The following is a 22657-nucleotide window of genomic DNA, read 5'->3' on the forward strand; positions in this document are numbered from 1 at the left end:
TTGGCAACATCGAAAACTTTTCCTAGTTTGTGCTAGCCAATGCTCGGCACGCGCCTAAGAATTGCACCTCAGATAAAGCCATATAGGCATGTTCGCAGTCTTACTTGCTATGAAATCAGCGGCTCAGTTATCTTTCTGCAAAATTACACGTGGTTTATGATCGAGGACTACGTTAAGGCTCCGTCACACAGGCGCGTTTAGCGAGCGGCGCGTGAGCGGGGCGCGCCGCTTTTACATACTAGTAGTTCGCCCCGAACTGAGAACTCGCGGTTTGCCAAAAATTATACAGAGCGATTGACTTTGTTGCACCTACTTACTCGTATAGTTCGACATAAAATAGTAGAAAATAATTTTCAAGAAAAAAAAACTGACTTCTATGGGAGCCGGTGAAAGATTATTGTACATAGATGGTGCACTATGTAGAAAAAGAGGTAAAACCACCCACTTTTCTAGTAGGTAGCATTTCGCTTCTGTAAGAGGGTCGCAGTTTTAGCCTCACGAACCCACTTCTCTGATAGCAGTTCGGTTCTGTGAGGATTGCATATCGAACCTAACCAAAACCACTTTTCTAGTAGCATTTCGTTTCTGTAAGGCTCACAGTTCTAACCTAACCTAACCCACTGTTTTTCGGTTCTGTGAGGATCGCAGTTCAAACCTAACCTAACCCACTTAACGGCGCGTGCGGTGCGGTGTACGGGGGTTTGAGCGGGAGGGGCTAGTAAGTTTGGCATCATTATACTTTATACCTACATTTTATGGTAGGTAATAATAGTGGTTTATTTAGTTATCAGTGGTTTTCCGGGTCAAGGTCCGAGTCCGGGTCCGGGTCCAGTTCCGGGTCCAGGTCGAGGTCCAGGTCTAGGTCTTGGTCCAGGTCCAAGTCCAGGTCCAGGTCCAGGTCCAAGTCCAGGTCCAAGTCCGGGTTCAGGTCCAGAAAGAGCCCGGATCCAGGTCCAGGTCTGGGTCCAGGGCCAGCTCCGTCAAAATCGAAATTCGAAATCGCTAAACGTGTACTATGCGTTGTTGAAGAGTTTCGTTCTGATCATCATCAGCAGTTCCACTTCATCAAATGTCACTTTTTTTAATGTACCTATATGCTTGATTTGTTGATAAAACACATAAATCACTATATGTATGCCTTTAAGATTTGATGAGTTCCCTCGACTCCTCATGGATCCCATCATCATCAGAACTGGGTTTTGACAAAATCGGGAACAATCTGTATGCATATACATACAATCAAAAAAATAATTTTCAAAATCGGTCCAGTAATGACGGAGATATGGAGTAATAAACTTTAAAAAAATCACTATCGAATCTCCTCCTTTTGAGATTTGGAACAAAGATAATTAAATCACTACGTTTATTTGGAAGTCGGTTATTAAATTAGGTCGCCACTTTCTACGTAGCTGTCACATTTTTGACGTAAAATGCTTACACTTGGCAACAATTTATAGTCTGTCAAGCCATTTCCGTCAGTAGAAAAAAGCGGCTAAAAAATGTAGGCGCGAAGGGTTATCGTCCCTTAGAAAATTTGAATATTGCGCCTTTTTCTACTGACAAACTTGTTTGACCTTATAGTATGAAAATTTCAGAGTTCCATTTTATTTAATTTCTACTATTTTACGTCCCACTTTAGGCGGCAATGGATCAAAAATCGCGTGGATATATTACAAGGTCTGTGGAGCCCTTAACTGATACTGTATCTGTGGTAAGCCGAAATATTTCCTGTCAAATGTCTAATACCTATATTATGTTTATTTTTATTTTGCTAAATATTTCAAAATGGTAAATTTAAAAACGATATTAAAAAAGTGCAAGCCGAGCACTTTCATTTGATACCAAACTCGACCATATTTTCTTGCAAAAAGATGACCAGAATAGCAAGACCCCTCACAAATAGCTTTTTAGCCTTCTAAGCTCTTCTAGCTCAATAACCCCTTGATCGTTTCTGCTCATAAATTAATGACTAAAATATAATGCCCTCAACTACACGTTTACCCAATTTCATTTAAATTAGAACAAATCTACTTAAAGTTCTTGAGTATCAAACTATCCTCTAATAGCTCTGCTTAAAAACATCGAAATGCCGGGACGTGCCCCTAGCCAGCCGCGTGTCCCAAAGTCGAATGTAAGAACTTCGTTCGCTTCGCTCGCTCGTTCGATAAAACGCTCACGCCCCGCCCGGAAAACGCGCCTGTGTGACGGAACCTTTAATCTTTTTATCCAGCTACGGGAAAAAGACGAGTTGTGACTTGTGGGCCAAGTTAACTACAGAGTGGGAGCCCCACGAGTCTAACCGGGGAGCCGGCAGGCCTCGTCGGCGATGGCGGGATAACTTAGACTCCTTCTTGAGAGGCTGGCCAGATATCGCACAAAACAGAGACGAGTAGAAGAAGAGGGGGAGGCCTTTGCCCAGCAGTGGGACACAGTGGGCTCTGAATAATAATAATAACGGGAAAAATAATAGAAACTGGACCTACCCTGGCCAAGTGAGTGTCGGGCTACACATAATGGAGGGTGTCGTACCTTCATATTTTATGATATGAAAAAGAAGAAGAACAAAAAGAGCGTGCCTTCGCGTCACGTTACGTCCGTATAATAAATAGAAAAGTTTTTTTGGAAAAACTTATTAGGTAATGTCTCAATCGATCATATAAGAATTTTCGTGGAAACTATATTTTTTAATTTTACAATTTTTTTAAAAGAAATTAAATAATATAGTTCCACGAAAATTCTTATCGCCCAGATCAAAAGTTAGGGGGACATATTTTTTTTGTCTTTCCAAAAGATTATTTGTGACGTCCCACGGTCAAAGGTACCTTATGGCGGGTATGGAGTTATGCATACCCCAGTAATCTACAATAAATAAGCTATCGATAACACAAAAGATCAACCTTCTAGGTTGCGTAGTTACAGAGATATGATTTTTTGAAAATAATGTTGTGAAATGAGCAACTTTACGATAGAGAAGTTTTAAGTTTAGCCGCCTAAAAAACTATGTTCCTGAAGTAAGTTACATAGTTGACTACAATAGTTATTTGTTTTACAAGGGGGCAAAGTTGTTGTTTAATCGCTCGTGCTAATATTGATACTCGAGCAAGCGAAAGATCCCAAAGTTGAACCACGAGCGTATAGCGAGTGGTTCGAAAATGGAATCTTGAGCGTTGCGAGGGTTTCAAAGCACGAGGGTTAAACAAAATTTGCCTCCGAGTGAAACACAACATTTTTCACCACACCAACCCGAAGCAAATATTTAATGTAAAATATCAAACAAAATCAAACCAAATGAAATCCAAATGAATGTTTTTAAATATTTATCATTTAAAATCATCATTTAAAGTCAATTCTACCAGCAAACATAAGAAAACAACTCAAAATTTGCATTTGATTACTTTGCTTCACATGTGAATAAAATGCAACTTTGCTATCAGTTTTTGAAGTGCAAAGTAAGCCTTTCCGAGCTGGTGTGGTGAAAATAATAATGCCTTATATATCTGAGATTAAAAAAATATTGCGACTTGTTCTGTAATGCAAATAGAAACTTTTGATATCGACTGATTTATGTGTATACTAACCAATCTCTTGAAAATAAAGTTTTATTTCATTTTCACGATTGATTGCAATGAGCTCTCAAGATTTAAATTTTATCTATTAGAAAACGACACTGACAGACAGTTTAAGCAAAAAACAATACCGATTTAGAGGTGAAAATGTATTTTCTGACTTTTTCATATATTATCACAAAATTTTTACTTTTAATGTGACACACAATCAATTTTTCTGAGCAATGATGAAAGAAATTCTGTCATTCAAATGAAATAAATCCTAAAACCCCAACTAAATACTATATTTAACCCCTTATGCCACTTTAAACTTACATAACAATAACAGTATTTGCTCCATACATTTACGAAAAGGTACCTTATGGAAATAAATCTAATAATACATCACTACAAAATATCAATCATATTATAGTTTATCTTTTATGAATAGAAAATATTAATTTACATTTACATTTACACCAATTTAATTAGTTCTTCGTCATAATAATCTTAAAAAAGACCAATAATTTGTATGTAATGAAAAGGTACCTTGTGGTCAAGTTACATGATGAGGCATGATGATGATGGAACAGTTAGGATAAACTAATAATATTTTGGGGTTAAGATGGTATAAATCGTCTATTTCTTATCAATAATATATTTCGGTTGCTATTGAAGATAAGCGGCATTGAGGTTCAATGACCTCAGATATTCCATAAGGTAATGCGTCGGGTATTGGCATTTTTCAGCAAACCAATGGCTGATTTACTGCATGCGACCAAATCAAATGAAGATTATTCTAGTTAAGAAAGACTTGACGAGAGTAACTTTGGTATAATAGCAGTCTACTTGGATTTGTGATGTCGGTCTATGTACGGTTATAATATTTGCGAGGCGCCCCAACCAGAACTGAAATTATCAAATTAGTTTTGCAGAATGCTAATACAGTTCTCTACCAAACTTCTTTTCCCGTATTGACTAGTTTTTTTGGGAATTTTCAATCTTTTTTCCATAAGGTACCTTTTCTACTAAACTCTGAGACGACATTACTAGGCTTATAACTAACTTATAACAAAAATAAAAACAGGTAAACAAACGTTACGCATTAAGGTTTCAGATCACACAATAAAAAAAAATTGAGCATTTTTTCACCTCTTTACAAAACATTTAATATCTCCGAAACTAAAAACCCTCATAAGGTACCTTTTCCCGTGGAACGTCACATTTTATAGTGTTCATTTAATCGAAAAATATGCATTAGGTAGAGTTAGACCAAGATAAGTCTGCAACGATTTTAATAGCACACAGCTTATTTTAATAGCAGTGCAAGTCTAATTTATACGTCATAATATCATAGAAGTGTGATGTTTAAAATAACACTTGCAAAGCGTGTAGTGTGCTATCAAAATTGTTGCAGACTTAACTTGGCCCATTGTTACCTATTATTATTGGGGTGTTATGGGCCTTTGAGTGCCGCATCTACCAAGCATTGATCTATTGTGACGGCCCTTTAAAGTTCATTACTAATGCCCGTTGCATCCAGAAAATTCCAGATTCTTTGGGCCGTAATGTTTGTACCTCATAGGGTTGCAATACGTGCCGCCCTAGGTAGGTACTTCTTTTTGACATTAGTGGTCCACAGGAACAGAGAATGTCCATTGCAGTCTCCTCTGACTCCTGGCAGAACCTGCATGTCGCATCTTGTTTCTTGCCAATTTGAAACATGTGTTTGTTCAACTTACAGTGTCCAGTCAGTATTCTAGTCACCGCGCAGGTTTTGTGCCTTTTGAGCCCTAGGAGCTCCTTAGCAGTTTTGCTGTTGAACCCTTTGATCAGAGCTTTCGAGTGTTCTTGTCCTTTAACGAACTTTATCATGGTCTAACTCTATCAATGAAATTTCAGTCAATTCATTATTGACGGAAGCGTAGCGAAGGTCTACGTTTTGACTCGAGCAATTTGCTTTCGTATGTCCGGATGTTCTCCTCTACAGGTCGCAATTCTTAACTGATTCTCATGAAATTTTGTGACCAGATTCTATGACTAAATAATTTTTTTTTGTCAATCCGGTTTTTGGAAATTTTTAAAAATGGCGGAGTCGTGATACCTGTCGCCTAAACAAATAGTCGTATCGATATCATAAGAGTTTTTTCTTTTTGAGACATATTTACAGAGTTAATAGCAAAAAATGCAGAAAAAAATTATCGCTGGTTTAGGCGGTATTTAGATATTTAGTTTTGTATTTCCGGATGTTCTCCTCTACAGGTCGCAATTCTTAACCGATTCTCATGAAATTTTGTGACCAGATTCTATGACTAAATAAAATTTTTTTGTCAATCCGGTTTTTGGAAATTTTTAAAAATGGCGGAGTCGTGATACCTAGCGCTTAAACAAATAATCGTATCGATATCATAAGAGTTTTTTCTTTTTGATATATGTTTATAGATTAAATGTCCAAAAATTCAGAAAATTTGTATCGCTGGTTTTGGCGGTATTTAGATATTTCGTTTTTGCTTGAGAATGAGTAGCTAAATTTCGTCAGCTTTAGTAAGAACTATCATGGCGCATTTTGCAAACGTTCGCTTTTTTTGTTTGCATCGGGAGGTCCCTGGTTCCATCCCCAGTAATTGTATGCTGCTACACAACTTTTTGTATTTTTTTATACTTAAATTTCGTATCAATTGTTGTTTTTTATTTTATTATTTTATTTAAAAAAAATGAAAAAAATCGTATTTTTATATATCAAGCGCGGGCTAAGCGTATTCGTTTAATGTTTGCAAGAGATGATGGCTTTTTGCGCTATAAAGAAAATTTGATTCATGAATATACGGCGCCATACCTTTGGCCTCTATGCTCGTCTAGATGGCGACACCATTTTATATTTAACAATTTTTACTCATATCAGTAAAAGAACATGGGTCAAAATCATATGGCGTTCTAAAAATAAAAAAAATCATTTATCCATACATATATACATTTACTGATATTTTTTATTCATTTTCATTTTAATCCTGTATCGAAAGATGGCAGTAAATTTACAGCACTGATTTACAGTGACTACAAAATTTAGTACGACAATAACCCTCTACTATAGGGACCGTGCGCGTTGGAGGGTCTGCCATCTTGTGGTCTGAATCGGAAACATGTACATTGCCAAAGCAAGTTCTACCATCAACCGTTCTCGTAGGTACGTTTTCTTGCATAGTAGGTTCTGCCATCTTGTGGGCTACATCGGAATCATAAACTACACATCTACGCTTCGCGCCAAAGATCTGACGGCTCCTGTGCTGCCCCCTATAGTTCATGCACGTCCCCTATACAATCTATTCTCTTTAGAATTTAGATTAGTTAGATATTTAAATTCTTACTCGACTAAAATTAAAAGCATGAAACTCCTTCTATTGCGACTCGAGGAGGAACAAAGACTGAAAAGACTGGCAAACCAAACGCGCACGAAGCTTCACAGTTGCAGTTTACAGGCTAATTAAAAGGTAATGTTGGTTCCCCTTCGAGCAACACCGGCTTCCGACACATCGGAAGGGAGGGGCCCAAGCGATATCTCACCGTACAAATCTTTCTGCCATTTTTCGCGGGGGGAAAGGTGCACACAGTCGCACTTCTCACACACTTACATACAAAATCCAATCTGTAATGACGACACAAATACATAGAAAATGACACACGTCAAAGACAAATCTTGCAAACCTCGATCTCTTCTTGTGTACGGACGAGTGACAAGTGTCACAACACGCACACTATCACATTTTAGTTGAAGTATGTTATTGTATTCTGAGAGATGAGAAGTCGGATTTGTCGCTCGATCGATCCGCAATTTGTACTGAGCGAGCAAAATCGATAAATCCAACAATTACATGAGACTATAATATGTATAATAATTGTGTTTGAATGTAATTAAACGTATGATATGTAAAAAAAATATTACATGTGAAATGTAACACTTTCTTTTTGTAAATTTGATGTCCCCGACCTCTTTTTATAACAAAAAACCGAGCAAACAGGCATTTTTGTGCAGAAGTCTTCACGCGCGCGTCTGGACTCGGTCTGGTGAAAAATCCAAGTGCAACTAGTTTTATTACCCGCGCTAGATTAGATTGACGCGCTAATCTTGTACCTCGGCAGAGGGGAAATAGTGCGAATGCCGCCTCCCTTCCGTGTTGCTCGAAGTGGTTCCCTAACATAAGTAGAGTTAGACCAAGAAAAGTCTGCAGAGATTTTGACACTGGCACAAATAACATTGGCACTGCGTGTGCTGTCAAAATCTCTGCAGACTTTTCTTGGTCTAACTCTATCCACTTTTCTATACAATTAGTATGGCGACGTGGATACTTAAGTTGGGGCACCGACCGTACACTGACATCGGAATGATATTTTTATCATGTTATTTAGTAGTCATCGTGCGTCTCGCTTGCGCCAATACATGTACGGACAAGAACCAGCGAAATGCACGATAACTAAATGACATCAGTTAGACGTCATTCTGATATCAGTGTACGTTTGAATTGGCCTGTTAGCCAAAAATTGTTTCGTATGTCCATCTGTTCTACTCTACTGGTCGCATTTCTAAACCAATTCCCGAATTTTGTATGCAGGTTCGATAGTTAAGGTTTTAATTGTCAAATTAGATTCTCTAAATTCTTCTAAACAACGAAGCCATACATTTACTCAGTTTTAAGCTCAGCTCGCGAGGTCTACAGCTCACAGAGCCACTAGTTGTAGCTTCGGGTTACATAGGCTACAGTATATTTAAGAAACTGAAGATTGAGTCGATTCACAAATTTTAAAGTCAACAAATCATGAAAGTGAATTCACAAATCCACCATAAATCAATTACATTTATTTCAATCATTTTCAATACCTACTTATGCTTATTAGTTATCGTTTAACGAAAATTAAAAGAAAAACGCTTGCCTAACAAAAGTTTAATTTAATAAAGCTATTGGGAAACCTTTTAAAGTTATTTCATCGCTGTTGTTGACTTTCACGATCTCATTGTGCGGTTTGGAGATCCGGCGGGAGATAAGAGAAACTTTGGTTAGCTTTATTATCTTCTCAATGAAACAGTGACCTATTTTATCTTCTATTATAAATGAAACAGCACCATTAATCCCCATTTAGACGGTTTAAGGACTTGATGATGATCCTTTCGGCCGATTTCGACCAATGGCGACCACTTATACTCCTAGTTAACTCGGCGCTCGTGCGCCCGAATATGGCTGACGTAGCCGATCTTTGAGGTGAACCCCCGCGCACATTGAGGGCATGTGAGAACACCAGCCACATAGTGGTAGTGAATGGAAGCAGTCTGGCGTGCTTTCAGCTCGTCGCGTTTAGCGTCGAGGTCAACTTTACGTTGCTCCTCGAAATCGCGCACTTTGTCATGCACCAGCCTGCGCCACTCAGGACGCTGTGCTGCCAAACCTTCCCACTGAGAGGGCTCGATGTTGCATCTTTTCATGTATCGTTTCTGAACATCTTTACAGTTTTAAGAACTTATACAGTGAATTCAGTTGATCGACTGCAAATACCGTAATGTAACGAAAATCGCTTACAAGTTCTTGAACCGGCTTTAATTCAAACAATTCCTAATCAAATAACATATTTAAGTTTGGCTGGCGCTTACCTCTCCCAGCGCATATAGATGGCAATACAGAGGTAACGCAGCCAGAGTTATGAGTTCAGGCGGAGGTTTTAGAAAGGGTGTTTTTATTATAAGCTACGCGCTACGAGTGTAACCGTTTACAATGGAAAAATCGTATGTAGCGAAAGCACCTGCGAGCAAAGAACCCTAGCGGGTCAATTATAAAATCTACAACTTATTTTTATATGACCTTGAAGATCGCTCGAGCTGATTGGTGCATGTGAAAGTCTAGCGTGATATGCGCACCAATGAATGATCAAGATCGTATGAAAACCATAACAATTTATGAAATTAGAATGGACCTCCTGGTCTGACCACGTGAAGCTGAATATAGCATTTGTTCCAGGTGTAGAATGAGGGCGAGAGGCGAGTAGCAGGCGGCATGGCGGGCATGCCAGTGCTGGGTAACAGCGTCGGAGACCTGCACCCGAGAGGTAAGGAATATTCAGCTTTATGCGTATAATCCAGGTGTAGAATGAGGGTGAGAGGCGAGTAGCAGGCGGCATGGCGGGCATGCCAGTGCTGGGTAACAGCGTCGGAGACCTGCACCCGAGAGGTAAGCAATATTCAGCTTTAGGTGTATAATCCAGGTGTAGAACAAGGGCGAGAGGCGAGTAGCAGGCGGCATGGCGGGCATGCCAGTGCTGGGTAACAGCGTCGGAGACCTGCACCCGAGAGGTAAGCAATATTCAGCTTTAGGTGTATAATCCAGGTGTAGAATGAGGGCGAAAAGGGCGTAGCAGGCGGCATGGCGGGCATGCCCGTGCTGGGTAACAGCGTCGGAGATCTGCACCCGAGAGGTAAGCAATATTCAGCTTTAGGCGTATAATCCAGGTGTAATATAATGAGGGCGAGAGGCGAGTAGCAGGCGGCATGGCGGGCATGCCAGTGCTGGGTAACAGCGTCAGAGACCTGCACCCGAGAGGTAAGCAATATTCAGTTTTAGGCGTATAATCCAGGTGTAGAATGAGGGCGAGAGGCGAGTAGCAGGCGGCATGGCGGGCATGCCAGTGCTGGGTAACAGTGTCGGAGACCTGCACCCGAGAGGTAAGCAATATTCAGCTTTAGGTGTATAATCCAGGTGGAGAATGAGGGCGAGAGGCGAGTAGCAGGCGGCATGGCAGGCATGCCAGTGCTGGGTAACAGCGTCGGAGACCTGCACCCGAGAGGTAAGCAATATTCAGCTTTAGGTGTATAATCCAGGTGTAGAATGAGGGCGAGAGGCGAGTAGCAGGCGGCATGGCGGGCATGCCAGTGCTGGGTAACAGCGTCGGAGACCTGCACATATCAGTCAGTCTCGGACGTCTCGGTACAAAAAGTAATGAGGTTGACTGAAGTAGCATGACAAATTAGGTACGAACGTTTCCAAGTTTTCGTTTTTCAGTCTTCTCTCATCTACTCAAAGGTTAAATGGAAGAGATTCCTCAAAGGGATAAGTTCGCCTTTTTACTTCTTATCAACCAAATTTTTTATCACAACGAAACCTCGCAACATTTTAGATAATTATTGTAATTATGACTAAAATTGTTTATACGTCGTAGTAAATAACACTTTTATATAACATTACACGTGATTCGAAAAGCGATCCTCTTCAACTGACATCTCTCGACCTTTCCTGTAAATCTAATAAAAAAACCTCTTTCAACACCATATCTTTACTTGATTACCCAGTCGAAAACCAATTGTATTTCATTAGCAATAAGATTGATATTGTAGTAACGGGGTTTGATAAGATAAGAGGTTGCGATAGTAAATTTTGAGCTGTTGAGGCGAGGTCCTAAGCAAATAATGCTTGATCAAATGCCCGCATCCAGGATTTTTAGTTAATTGAACATGTAAATATGTTTGTTTCGTCATAATATTACATACTGATACATTATATAGGAATTTAAGAAAAATATCGCCAATTAGAATGCTCATGTTGTACCATGGTTTTTCACAATTATGAAGGATGAAGATATCTAGAGTTGTCCGTCTAAAATTCCCCGAACAAACCGCGGCTGGAAGTTTATTCCACAACCGAACCACCAAAATTGTGTGTTCGTATTCATTATACCTTTAAACGAGCAATTCTTGTATATTTATATATTTCTGGGATCTTGGAAACATCTCTAAAGATTTTGATGAAATTTGCTACATGGTGGTTTTCGGGGGCGAAAAATCGATCTAGCTAGGTCTTATCTCTGGGAAAAAGCGCATTTTTGAGTTTTTAGATGGTTTCTGAGCAAAGCTCGGTCTCCCAGATATTACTATTTATTCACCTACCTATCCGTAAACCTCGTGACGCCGCCCAGTGGTTTAAAGATTATCGGAGTCCACCATAGGGGCATTCTATGAGCTGTCTCGGACATTACCCCCCTACATTTTTTCTACATATCAAGTCGATGATTATTCTACTAAGCATTTTTTACATCCATTTTGACAAAATAAAATGCCTATTAGGTACCTGTAAATCTTCAGAAAATTCGCGTATTGTACTGGACAACGTCAGACAATTTGGAGCGGCTGAGCAGGTTAACACATTCACGGCCCCTGACGCACATGTGCGTTCACCATCATACAAGTTTGTTCCTAGGCCACGCCCCCTGGCAGTGAATGCATTAACGAATAATAGTTGAGCAACGCTAACGGGCGCGGACGCGTGCGACGGATTTTGCCTTCAATTAAGGCTCCCGCGTGCATGGGCCCGCTCCGTGCACCCGCGCCAGCTAGCGGACGCCCAGAAGTACCTAATTTTGGTCTTTATTGTTTCAGATACCAGTAACAGGTCATCCAGCAGTGGGTCTCGCCGGGGCTCGTCGCCTCAACAGGCTCAGGTTTGCTCACAGTTTTGTTGTAACTAACCGAATTATTGAAATTTTCGCAAACATGGGGGCATGTACCATCACGCTCCGCGATTGTTGCGCCATTTAGGGTCCTGGCTAAATTGGTTGTTCAGTACTTACGCTATAGAATTTATATCTTAGCGAGAACCCTAAATGACTTAACAATCCCGTATGGTGACTGTACAATGCACCCGGATACTTACAACTCCTGCTAATAATACTTGATATAGTCAAACGTTGTATGTACTTTTTTTTTCTACAGGAGCCCGATGGCGATGGAGATCGGGACCCGGACCTCATCAGCTCGCCTCCTCCGAGACAGTACGACCGCGACTTCCATAATGCCAAAATTCCTACCATGGTAAGTTTTCTCCTTCAGCATCCACAGGCAGTGGTGGTTCTAAATTTTGGTGTGAGATCTGACTTTGATGGCGCTCAAAAAGGCGTTCAACCCATGATGGCGCCCGTGCTCTAGATCTCTGTCCAAAGGCACAGCTTTTGATACACCTTTTATATGGTCGCGCTGTAATAACAAGATACATAATAATATAACGTTTACTTATTTTGACTCCTATTATAGATACGCCTTACTATTATAGATACGCAATGTGCGAGGAGAGATAACTCTTTGGAGGAGAGTAATCTAGCAATTAATGGGATTGGGTCATGTTACTCGTGTTTATTTACTACGAAGTATTAAAATCCCTACTTAATATTATAAATGCGAAAGTAACTGCCTGTCTGTCTGTTTGCCTGTCTGTTACCTCTTCCAGCTTAAAACGCTTTACATACTTAAAATTTGTCATGGAGATAGTTTGAGGCCCGGGGAGGGACATACGTATTTATCAATCATTAGTTTTTATCAATCGTCAACATCATTCCACGCAGACAGAGACGGGTAGTTGTTTATCTATATACAAATCAACAATCTGTTCCAAGAAATCTTTTGTTCCAATGAAAATAATTAATCGTTTGACCAGGCCACGCTCAGCGGCAGCGGGATAATCACGCACACCGCCCCATCGTACGAGGAGCAGCGAGCGAGCCCCGCTTTACTAAGTCGAGCCAGTGGCACGCCAGGGGGCAGGAGTGTTCGAGATGACGGCTACTGCTCGGCTGGAAGCACACCACGGGCTCTGGGTAAGTTTTCTTTGCTTTATACCGAGTATTATTCAGCGTAGAGTCATATGTAGAGCCATCGTATAAGGAGCAATGCGCAGTATCAGGAGCAGCGAGCGAGCCCCGCTTTACTTAGTCGAGCCAGTGGTACTCCAGGGGAAAGAGTACGTGATGACTAGTACTGCTCTGCTGGAAGCACACTACTGGCCTTGGGTGAGTTGTCTGTGAGACAACAAGCTACGCGAGTATCAATAAAAAAGCTTTTGATATATCTACATATTTCAAAGATGGACTAAATCCCCGACATCTGATTAACTATTATCAATAATTCTACAACCACTCGATTCTCATAAAAAACCGGACAAGTGCGAGTCGGACTCGCCCACCGACTGTTTAGTATTTTTTGTTATAGCGCCAACAGAAATACATCATCTGTGAAAATTTCAACTGTCTACAGACACACAGATGGACAGAGAAGTTTTAGGGTCTCCCCAGATATATCGACGCGCATTCGGCAAAACCCGATAGGAAATAGTAGTAGTGTTACAAGGGATCAAAATGATACATTCCCGTGAAGGGCGTACATTGAATCCTGAGCGTAATGAGGGATTCAAGTGTTAACGCCCAAGACGAAATAATTTTGATACCGTGTGACACATACTGCTTTTCACATCAACTATGGGGAAATTGTTATGTTCCAAACTATGTATTATTTGACCAAAAAAAAAGTATGCAAGAAAGAAAAAATCGTGTCCTAGAAAAGTACAACTTTGATCCCTCCTAGCAGGGAAGAAAAGTGCCACTTTGATCTCTCCTAGCGGGGAAGAAAATGCCCTTCTTCGAATAGGTGATGTGAAAAAGCTTTTAGTCTGTGGCGCTCACGACAAAAAAGTGTGATATACGGGAACGTCAAGTGCCCCCTTAAGTCAAAATGTTGCATCAAAAATTCGATTGGCTCCCCTTCCTAAATCAATATGTGAGTCAAAAGGAGCAACTCTGCAAAAGGAAATTCCATCATCATCATTTGCCGTATAATTAAGTGAACACCAGGCTGCGGCCATGTCTGCGCAATAAGAGCGAAAAAGCCTTCAATGCGTCGTCGGCGGCAGGCGCCGGCCGATGCGAGTCGAGCCGAACGACGACTTTTTCGCTCTTATTGCGCAACATAAAGCTTTTCCTATCGGATTTTGCCAATTCCGCGTCGACATATACAGGGTTACTTCTCAGAAATGCTCTAACGGGAATATTTTTTAAATTAGAACAATAGATAAAAAAATAAATTATCAAACAAAAGTTATTTCCAATAATCGACAACAAAAATAAACATACTGTATTAATCATTGGCAGTGCTTTTGAGAATTTGTTTGAAAATGTGTGGCAATGATGACATTTGTCAAAAGTCAGAATCTTATAAATGTCATAAATAAAAAAGATAATCAAAACGGTCGAAGAAGGTTTCATACTATTTATTACCTCAGAAGCTACTAACACATACAGGTTGCTCCAAAGTAAAAAAATCGTAATTGGTTAATTTCTTCGTAACCGCTACACCGATTGTTATGATACTTTGTATGTACTGGTTCTAATTACCCTAATGCATATGTACATTTCGGCTTTGTCCAATGGCTACGGACACCCTGTATTATGTGGGGGATCCCTTAGCAATCGGGTCCCGTTACCTTTTGGGTACGGAACCCTAAAAACGATAAAAAAACAAATTCTTATTAATCTCTAATCATAATTTATGAAAAAATCTCGCAGATTGAAAACTCCACGAGACCCCGAGGGAGCGGTTTGACAGGTCGGCAGAAATCTAAAATCATTCATATTATACACCAACCAATGAAGGCCTCATACATATTCTTAGTAACCCGACATCGGACACGGCACAAAAGGTGTATAGATTGGCTGAAGTTATGGTTAATATTTATTAGAATCTGTTTTTAAATATTCACTTATATCAACTTATATGGATGTAATTGTGACATCATTTAGATGTTCGTGGAAATTGGCCTTTAAAACGGCTGAGATTTTTACGCGAAATTATTCCTCGTATCCTAGAGTATCGGAGCAAACGGCACGGTTGAGCGGATATTCCGATTGCATCGGACGAAAACAGCCTCGTCGCAAAACTCGAAAACGAAACGTTACTGAAGACATCAATTAGGGATTTTAGGGATGCGTAGGAAGGGTAAGATTGCATTTAGAGTGTCCCATATTTTACAACATTTTCCTCGCGTTAGCCCGGCATTTTGCCACGGCATCATGGGAGCCTGGGGTCCTCTTGACAACTAATCCCGAGAATTGGCGTAGGCACTAGTTTTTTACGAAAGCGACTGCCATCTGACCTTCCAACCCAGAGGGTAAACTAGGCCTTATTGGGATTAGTCCGGTTTCCTCAAGCTGTTTTCCTTCACAGCTTGAGGAAAAGAAAAGCGACTGGTAAATATCAATTGATATTTCGTACATAGGTTCCGAAAAACTCATTGGTATGAGCCGGGGTTTGAACGGGGTTTGTTTGAAAGTCGCACGCTCTTACCGCTAGGCCACCAGTACGGTGTCCCATATTTTACGATTTTCTAAAATTAATAACTAGAGGCATCGGAGTTTTCACCGCACGGTAAGATTATAGTGAGCCATGGAGTCGATGTTAACATTAAAATTAAAATCATACTCATTCTAGAAGGGACCTCGAGTTGTGCCGTTCTCTATAACGTTAAATACGTACGTTACGTAGTAAATAGGGAGTATTACTGCAATGTTCTGCCGCCAGAGTGCAGCACTAATTTGTTTAGTAAACCATAGAGTAACATAGATACTAGGCCTTAAACAGTTTTGTGACAAGTTTTCACTAGGGATCTACCGACTAGTCGCCGACTAGTCGGGAAAGCCGACTATCCGGCCTCATTTGTAGTCGGCGATTAGTCGGCGACTAGTCGGCAAAAATGCCCGATTAGTCGGCACATTATAAGTGACAGAAAAATAGGGCAAAAAGAAATAAACAGCAAATATTTACCATAAGTTTTTCACCTATTTTACCCAAGGTCCTATTTAGGGTGCTTACGAAAACTTTTGTTCGAATTATTGACCGCTTGGTCGCTTTCTTGTCCGTTTGTCCGGTTGTCGCATGAAATATAGCCTTAGGATTTTATTTTATTTTATTTTATTATTCAGCGTCACTATTTATAATATGACGAATAGCGCGACGAAAGGGGTAAAACGGTTATTTTTTAAGTGCATCTGAACCGAACTTAGACGAAATTAATGATCCGGCCGACTAGCCGACTAGTCGGCCGACTAATCGGCCATCCGAGCACCGATTAGTCGGCTAGTCGGCTAGTCGGCCAAATCAATAGTCGGTACATCACTAGTTTTCACTATGTTTGCCTAATATTCCCTATTGAGAACGTTTTCGAGAACGGCACAGCTACCTATAGACCTCGTACTATTGTCACTATGACAAGGTACGAAATGGTACCTAGTAGGTGGTACCTACTGTTTTTTTTTTTAATTATTTATTTACAAACAAGATATATACAGTGGTACCTAATGAAATTAAATTTCTTGACCGTACAATCTTGAAACCAGCTTCAATACAGTTATTATCTTGCCAGCATTGGTTTTAAAAATGTTATTCCGACAATATTACTTTAATGCTGCAGGCTTAACACAGATTACTTCCCGACTAGATGACGCATATAACACGATTCAATCTAGAATTCTAGAGTGTGAAAACGACACTCACGTTTAGATACATAAAATGTGAACAAAAAATCGTGCTACACGTAGAGGTAAACATGAGCTATTCTAGTACAAAATGGTGTATGTAATTAAGTGCTAACTCCAAGAATAGGTACTAAAATGACCGACCATCGGTTCTATATTCAATAAAAAAATACAATAAGTACAATCGAAGTGCAAACATTTTACAAAGTATGTAGAAGTTAATTTCCGAATAATTTCAATATGAACTTAACGGTACAGTCGGTACACGGCAGGAAGAATTTGATACCTCAAAATATAAAATTGAAGAAATTTTAACTTAAAGTAGAATTACATAAGGTTCAAATTTCTTTAATTTTGTGTTGTGTCTCGAGTTGTCAACTTCTTCCCGCCATGTATGACGTCGCAGTATTTATTTATTTTATTTAATCTTTATTGCACAAGGAAAATACAAACGTACAAAAAGCGGACTTAATGCTACAAGGCATTCTCTACCAGTCAACCTTCGTTGTTTGTCAATGCTTCTGTGCGGAATCTGTTTATGATAGTCAATGGGTTCGAGTTAGATAAGTAATAAAATGGGTATTGTAGCGTAAACAACTGGATAATAAATCCAGGGCCGAACTTCCATTTACTTGACTACAGAAAAACTAGGAAAAAATATGTTTTTAGCAGTTGGTATTAATAGGGAACATTACGCAAAACTCTGCGTAGGGGGCGCCACTACCACTATCCATCACAATCTGGGGGTCTACCGCGAAACAAGAAAATCTAAATTTTGTTATGTAATCTCTCTATCACTCTTGCATATTCGAGCGATAAAGAGGCAGATAACAAAGTTTCGATTTTCGCGTTTCCTGGTAGGCCCTTGTTAACAAACCGCCTTGATGTATCAATGTCATATTTTATTGTCAGTGAACATATCCTCTTAGTGCTGCACTCTGGCGGCAGAACATTGCAGTAATACCGGCATTAATGATAGGTATAGCGGCAAAACTACTAGGGCCATTTGATGAGGTTTCAAAAATAAAATTAGAAAGAAGTATGAATATACGGCGTCACCTACCTAATCATCTACCTAGATATAACATAGAAATATCCAAAGAATCAAAAGGGCCTATCTTCGTAGCACTTATGTCATTTTAATAAGAATAATCAAAATTGGTGGAAACTATACCTACATTTTAGTCTTATTTACTGAATATTTTTAATGCTTTTTGCACACTCGGTTCAAATTATTTAAGACTTTTGGAGTGATTATATCCATAAATTTCCGTAAATTTCAACTTCTAAATTAAGTACGTAGCAGCTTACAAGTTACAATATAAACCTACGTTCCAAATTTCATAAAAATAAATAACTTATAATTTCCGAGTACACCGAGTTTCACAACTCGGTGTACTCGGACACACAGACAGACAGGCAGATGGACGTTCTGTTTTGCCCATTTGTCTACGGAACCGTCAAAAACTGAAGTAAAAAAATAAAGTTACAATTATAATGGTTTTTAATAGTTGACTGGTAGAGAATGCGTCAAGGCGTTAAGTCCGCCATTTGTACTCTTTTTATGTAAACATGTGCAATAAAGTTTAAACAAATTAAATAAATAAATATAATTGCAGTGACGCCTAGATCCGATCCTGTCTACTTGGACAAATAGAGCTCTTTCCGGTTCTTGGTATTATTACCTCTTCTTGTTTATTGGCTGCACAAGTCTATTACCGTAAACTGGGGTTACTTTGATTCGTGGGGTGGGTTAATCAACTTTTTCTTGTCACTCGTTGCCATGGTTACGGTCTCCTGAGTCACTCTTAAAATCCTAGTTTTTTTCGTATTTAAATGAACCAAACTTGCTTTTTAGTGGTAGTTATAAGGCCTTTCCATAGTGGGACATCTACTAAGCATGTTTTTAGAACACGGTACGGCAGTTTTTCTAGCAAACTATGCTACTATTGTCTCCTCGCTGATGGGACAGAATAAGAACAAGAAATTTAATAGTTGATCGAACCCGGTAACCTTTGAGGAATAGGCAGATGATTTTTGAACGCGTACCTACTTAAGACTTTTATGATGTGGTTGGCGACCTTAACAGAAATACAAATACATGATAAAACTGCTTAGAAACCAACTCCTTATAGTTCATAAATCGATGATCAAGGTTACCCCACGAATCAAAGTAACCCCGGTTTACGGTACAGACTCAATTTAACCGACTACAGCCTTTATAAAAAGGGTTATGGTTTTAACAGTCTTTTATAGTCTGGGAGCCCGATTACCTAAAACAATATGTTATGATTGTGAACTGGTTTAGATACGACCTTCACGATTATAAATATTACAGGACATTAAATATTATAGGACATTAAATATTATAGGACATTTTTACACAAATTGACTAAGCCCCGCGGTAAGCTCAAGGCTTGTGTTGTGGGTACTCAGACAACGATATATATAATATATAAATACTTAAATACATAGAAAACAACCATGACTCAGGAACAAATATCTGTATCATCATACAAATAAATGCCCTTACCAGGATTCGAACCCGGGACCATCGGCTTCATAGGCAGGGTCACTACCCATTAGGCCAGACCGGTCGTCAAGATTATCTTAAGGGGATCCCATGCCTCAATGACCTTCGATCTGAATCCTTTTGTTTTCTAATGTTTTTTGTAGCTTATCATATTAACAACAACGGCTTTAAGCAATATATTATCCCATATTCACTTCAAAGTTCATTGTCTTCGAGATATTTGGCATCAAAATTCAACTATTTTAGACCAAAAAACTGTTTTTCTGGCCATAACTTTTGTGTTAATTAGTTTAAAATTTTAGACACGTCAAAAAACGAACTCAAATATGTAGATTTCGTATATGTTAGATCTTTCACAGCAATCTAGTTACGAAAAAAGTGTTTTTTTGACAATGTTTAAAAAAATCATAACAAAATAAGTATTCATTTCTTTCAAAATCCGGTAGACAATAAAGGAAATAAACGTTTGAAGAACCGATAGCCGTTTGTCTTATAAAATATTCTATCTGCTGTGCAAAAGTACTATGGGAGATACGTTTTAAAACTTGTCAAAAATCTATGAAAACCTCGAGTAGCCCCTTAATGATTGGCGTGAATCACACAAACGACTACTAAGTAAACATGCACTCTGACGCCATGGCAATAAAGGCGCGTTCAGATATTTCTGAGCATCTTGGCCGCTCCGATATATCTGACGGCGACTGTACAGTTTAAAACTTGGACGAGGCTTTAACTTGTCAAAACATGGCTCCCACTTATCGGAAAGTATGCAACGGGCTGCATTACTAAGCGGTGACCGTGGAAACTTGCCATACCAAAGACAAATTATAGTAACGACTGTTAAAATTGGGGACAAAAACGACAAAAACTATGAATTTTAACATTGGAAAACTCTCGACAAAAATTAAAACCTTCTCGTTAGTTAATAACTCATCTGACACCTATAGACACATAGAGTTAGACCAGTACGTCTACCATCAGTTTTGACATTGACATATACGCTCACGTCTGCGTAAATTACTTTCTATGCATCTCGCTCGTAATCGCATATTAGTGCAAGCGAGATGTACAGAAAGTAAATTACGTAGACGTGAGCGTTATGTCAATGTAAAAACTGGTGGTAGACGTACAGTGGTTTACGCTACAATACCCATTTTATTACTTATCTAACTCGAACCGTGCTCGAACCCATTGACTATCATAAACAGATTCCGCACAGAAGCATTGACAAATACTGCGACGTCATTATAAGTACATATCTAGAGTTAGACCAAGAAAAGTCTGTAGCGATTTTGATAACCCACGCAGTGCAAGTGTTATTTATACGTCATAATTTCATAGAAGTTTGACGTTTAAAATAACACTGGCACTGCGAGGGCTGTCAGAATCGCAGCAGACTTTTCTTGGTCTAACTCTACCTACATTAAATGCATGCAAAATTATTAAATATGTTTAACATTTAATAAATATGGATATATGTCTGATTTAATGATTTTATTAATTTGTCCATTCGTTTCACAGTAAAAGCGAAAAATTAGTTGTGCACACAAATAAAAAAAGACACATACAAACTTTTACCGTAAACTTATGACGTGTGTAAGAGGGCAGAAAATTTCATCCATACCATACGAATAATATCGCCACGCCACACGCACCAGAGTAGTTAGTTATCATTATTAATTATCTGTCTCTGGTACAATCAGCCGCTTGAGCGCGGTACTTGCATCAAGCTTAAGCGGTTGTTGTGAACTTCCGTAGAATTTAATGGGAATTCAAAAAGTTTATTTATAAGTATATTGTCATTCTGAAGCAGTACTGAAAAATATATTTTTATATGTATAGGGTGGCTAAAAAATAAGTGCATTCCCGTTGCCAGGGAGGTTTTGGGATTATACTGACAATGAGCAACATTTACTATGCGAAAAAAATATACTCTCCCATAGAAAATAGATCATCCTAAATGTATGAAACAGCCAATTTTTTTGTTCCATAGTAAAAGTTGCTCCGTATAATCCTAAAACTTTCCTGGCAACGGGAATGCACTTATTTTTTAGCAGCCTGTATAACAGTAGTCTCTATGTAGTAGGTATATAGCCAAGTACATTTTAAGATTCTTTCAATTCTCAAGACCTTATCTTAGACCCTATGCTTAGTTTGGGGCTAGGTGGTGTGCAAGATTCTTCCCAAATATAATTAAATAAATAAATATCGTTTATTTGTATACAGGATGCCGCATTAAAAGTAACAAGATATAGAATGTATTGTAGGGGGTAAGGATAGAAACTACTGAACCGTACTTTTGTAACTGTTGTTTGAACTTTCAAAACGTTTTCCTGCTCCTTTGACCGGTAGGCACTATTGAATGAATGAATGGAATGGTGCAACAATGTGGTATAGAACTCACTTCTTAAGATAAGGTGAATGGATTAAAATGGATACTATCTTATGGCTTTAAAGGATGACTCACGTTAGACCGGGCCGTGTCCGGGCCGGAGCTTCAGGCGCATCGTTTTCTATAGCACCACGTGGTCACCTGTCATGTCATAGAAAAGAAAATAAGCGCCTGAAGCTCCGGCCCGGACACGGCCCGGTCTAACGTGAGTCATCCTTAAGGCTCCTACATTACACACAACCGACTTAAGAAAAATCAGTAGGGAAAGAAAGATGAAATACCTACACGTGGGAAAGCGTGAAAAATTATATGAAAACCAGTCAAACGGACCAGTGCAAAATTTCATAGGTATTAATGGTAAGTACTTATTAAGTAAGAAATCGTATTAGACGTGATCGTATTAAGCGGGTTACTGTATTTTTACGACTATTTAGGACCACTTGCACCACAATCACTAACCCGGGGTTAAGAAGTTAAATCGTTAACCTAGTGTCAAATTGTACTGGTAACCATGGTAACTTCAGGTTTAACCGGTTAACCCGGGTAAGTGGAATGGAGCAAGTGGCGCTATTACACTGTTAGCTATTTATTTAGTGAAGTTAAGATATAATATATATCGATTCTGATTTAATCATTTGATCTGATTTTGATGTCGTTTTGATACGACCTACGTGATAACGTGGGTAGTTATGTTTTGGTATTTACAATGATAATGGTTGACAGACTGTGAGACAGACGAATGGACATGGCGAGACTTTAATGATAGCGTATTAAAGTCATTATTAGTAAAGTTATCTGAATCCCGACAGAGTTAAATAAAAACGATCACGTCTCCCATCTCAGTAATGTCCATTTAAAATT

The 22657-nt window shown here is 39.1% G+C and overlaps 1 protein-coding gene and 1 long non-coding RNA gene across 2 annotated transcripts in view; one reads left to right on the plus strand and one right to left on the minus strand.

Moving 5' to 3' along the window:
- Positions 1-22657, minus strand: part of LOC134800861 (uncharacterized) — a 176467-nt gene that overhangs the window by 143295 nt on the left and 10515 nt on the right. The window lies entirely within an intron of this gene.
- Positions 10286-22657, plus strand: part of LOC134800833 (sodium-dependent noradrenaline transporter-like) — a 33634-nt gene continuing 21262 nt past the window's right edge. The window contains exons 1-4 of the mRNA XM_063773390.1: positions 10286-10370; positions 11956-12017; positions 12289-12387; positions 13007-13166. Of these exons, the coding sequence (XP_063629460.1) occupies positions 10319-10370; positions 11956-12017; positions 12289-12387; positions 13007-13166 (373 nt within the window). The 5' untranslated portion in view covers positions 10286-10318. The remainder of the gene's footprint in view (positions 10371-11955; positions 12018-12288; positions 12388-13006; positions 13167-22657) is intronic.

The sequence above is a fragment of the Cydia splendana genome, chromosome 20, assembly GCF_910591565.1.
Source record: "Cydia splendana chromosome 20, ilCydSple1.2, whole genome shotgun sequence".
Classification (NCBI taxonomy): domain Eukaryota; kingdom Metazoa; phylum Arthropoda; class Insecta; order Lepidoptera; family Tortricidae; genus Cydia; species Cydia splendana.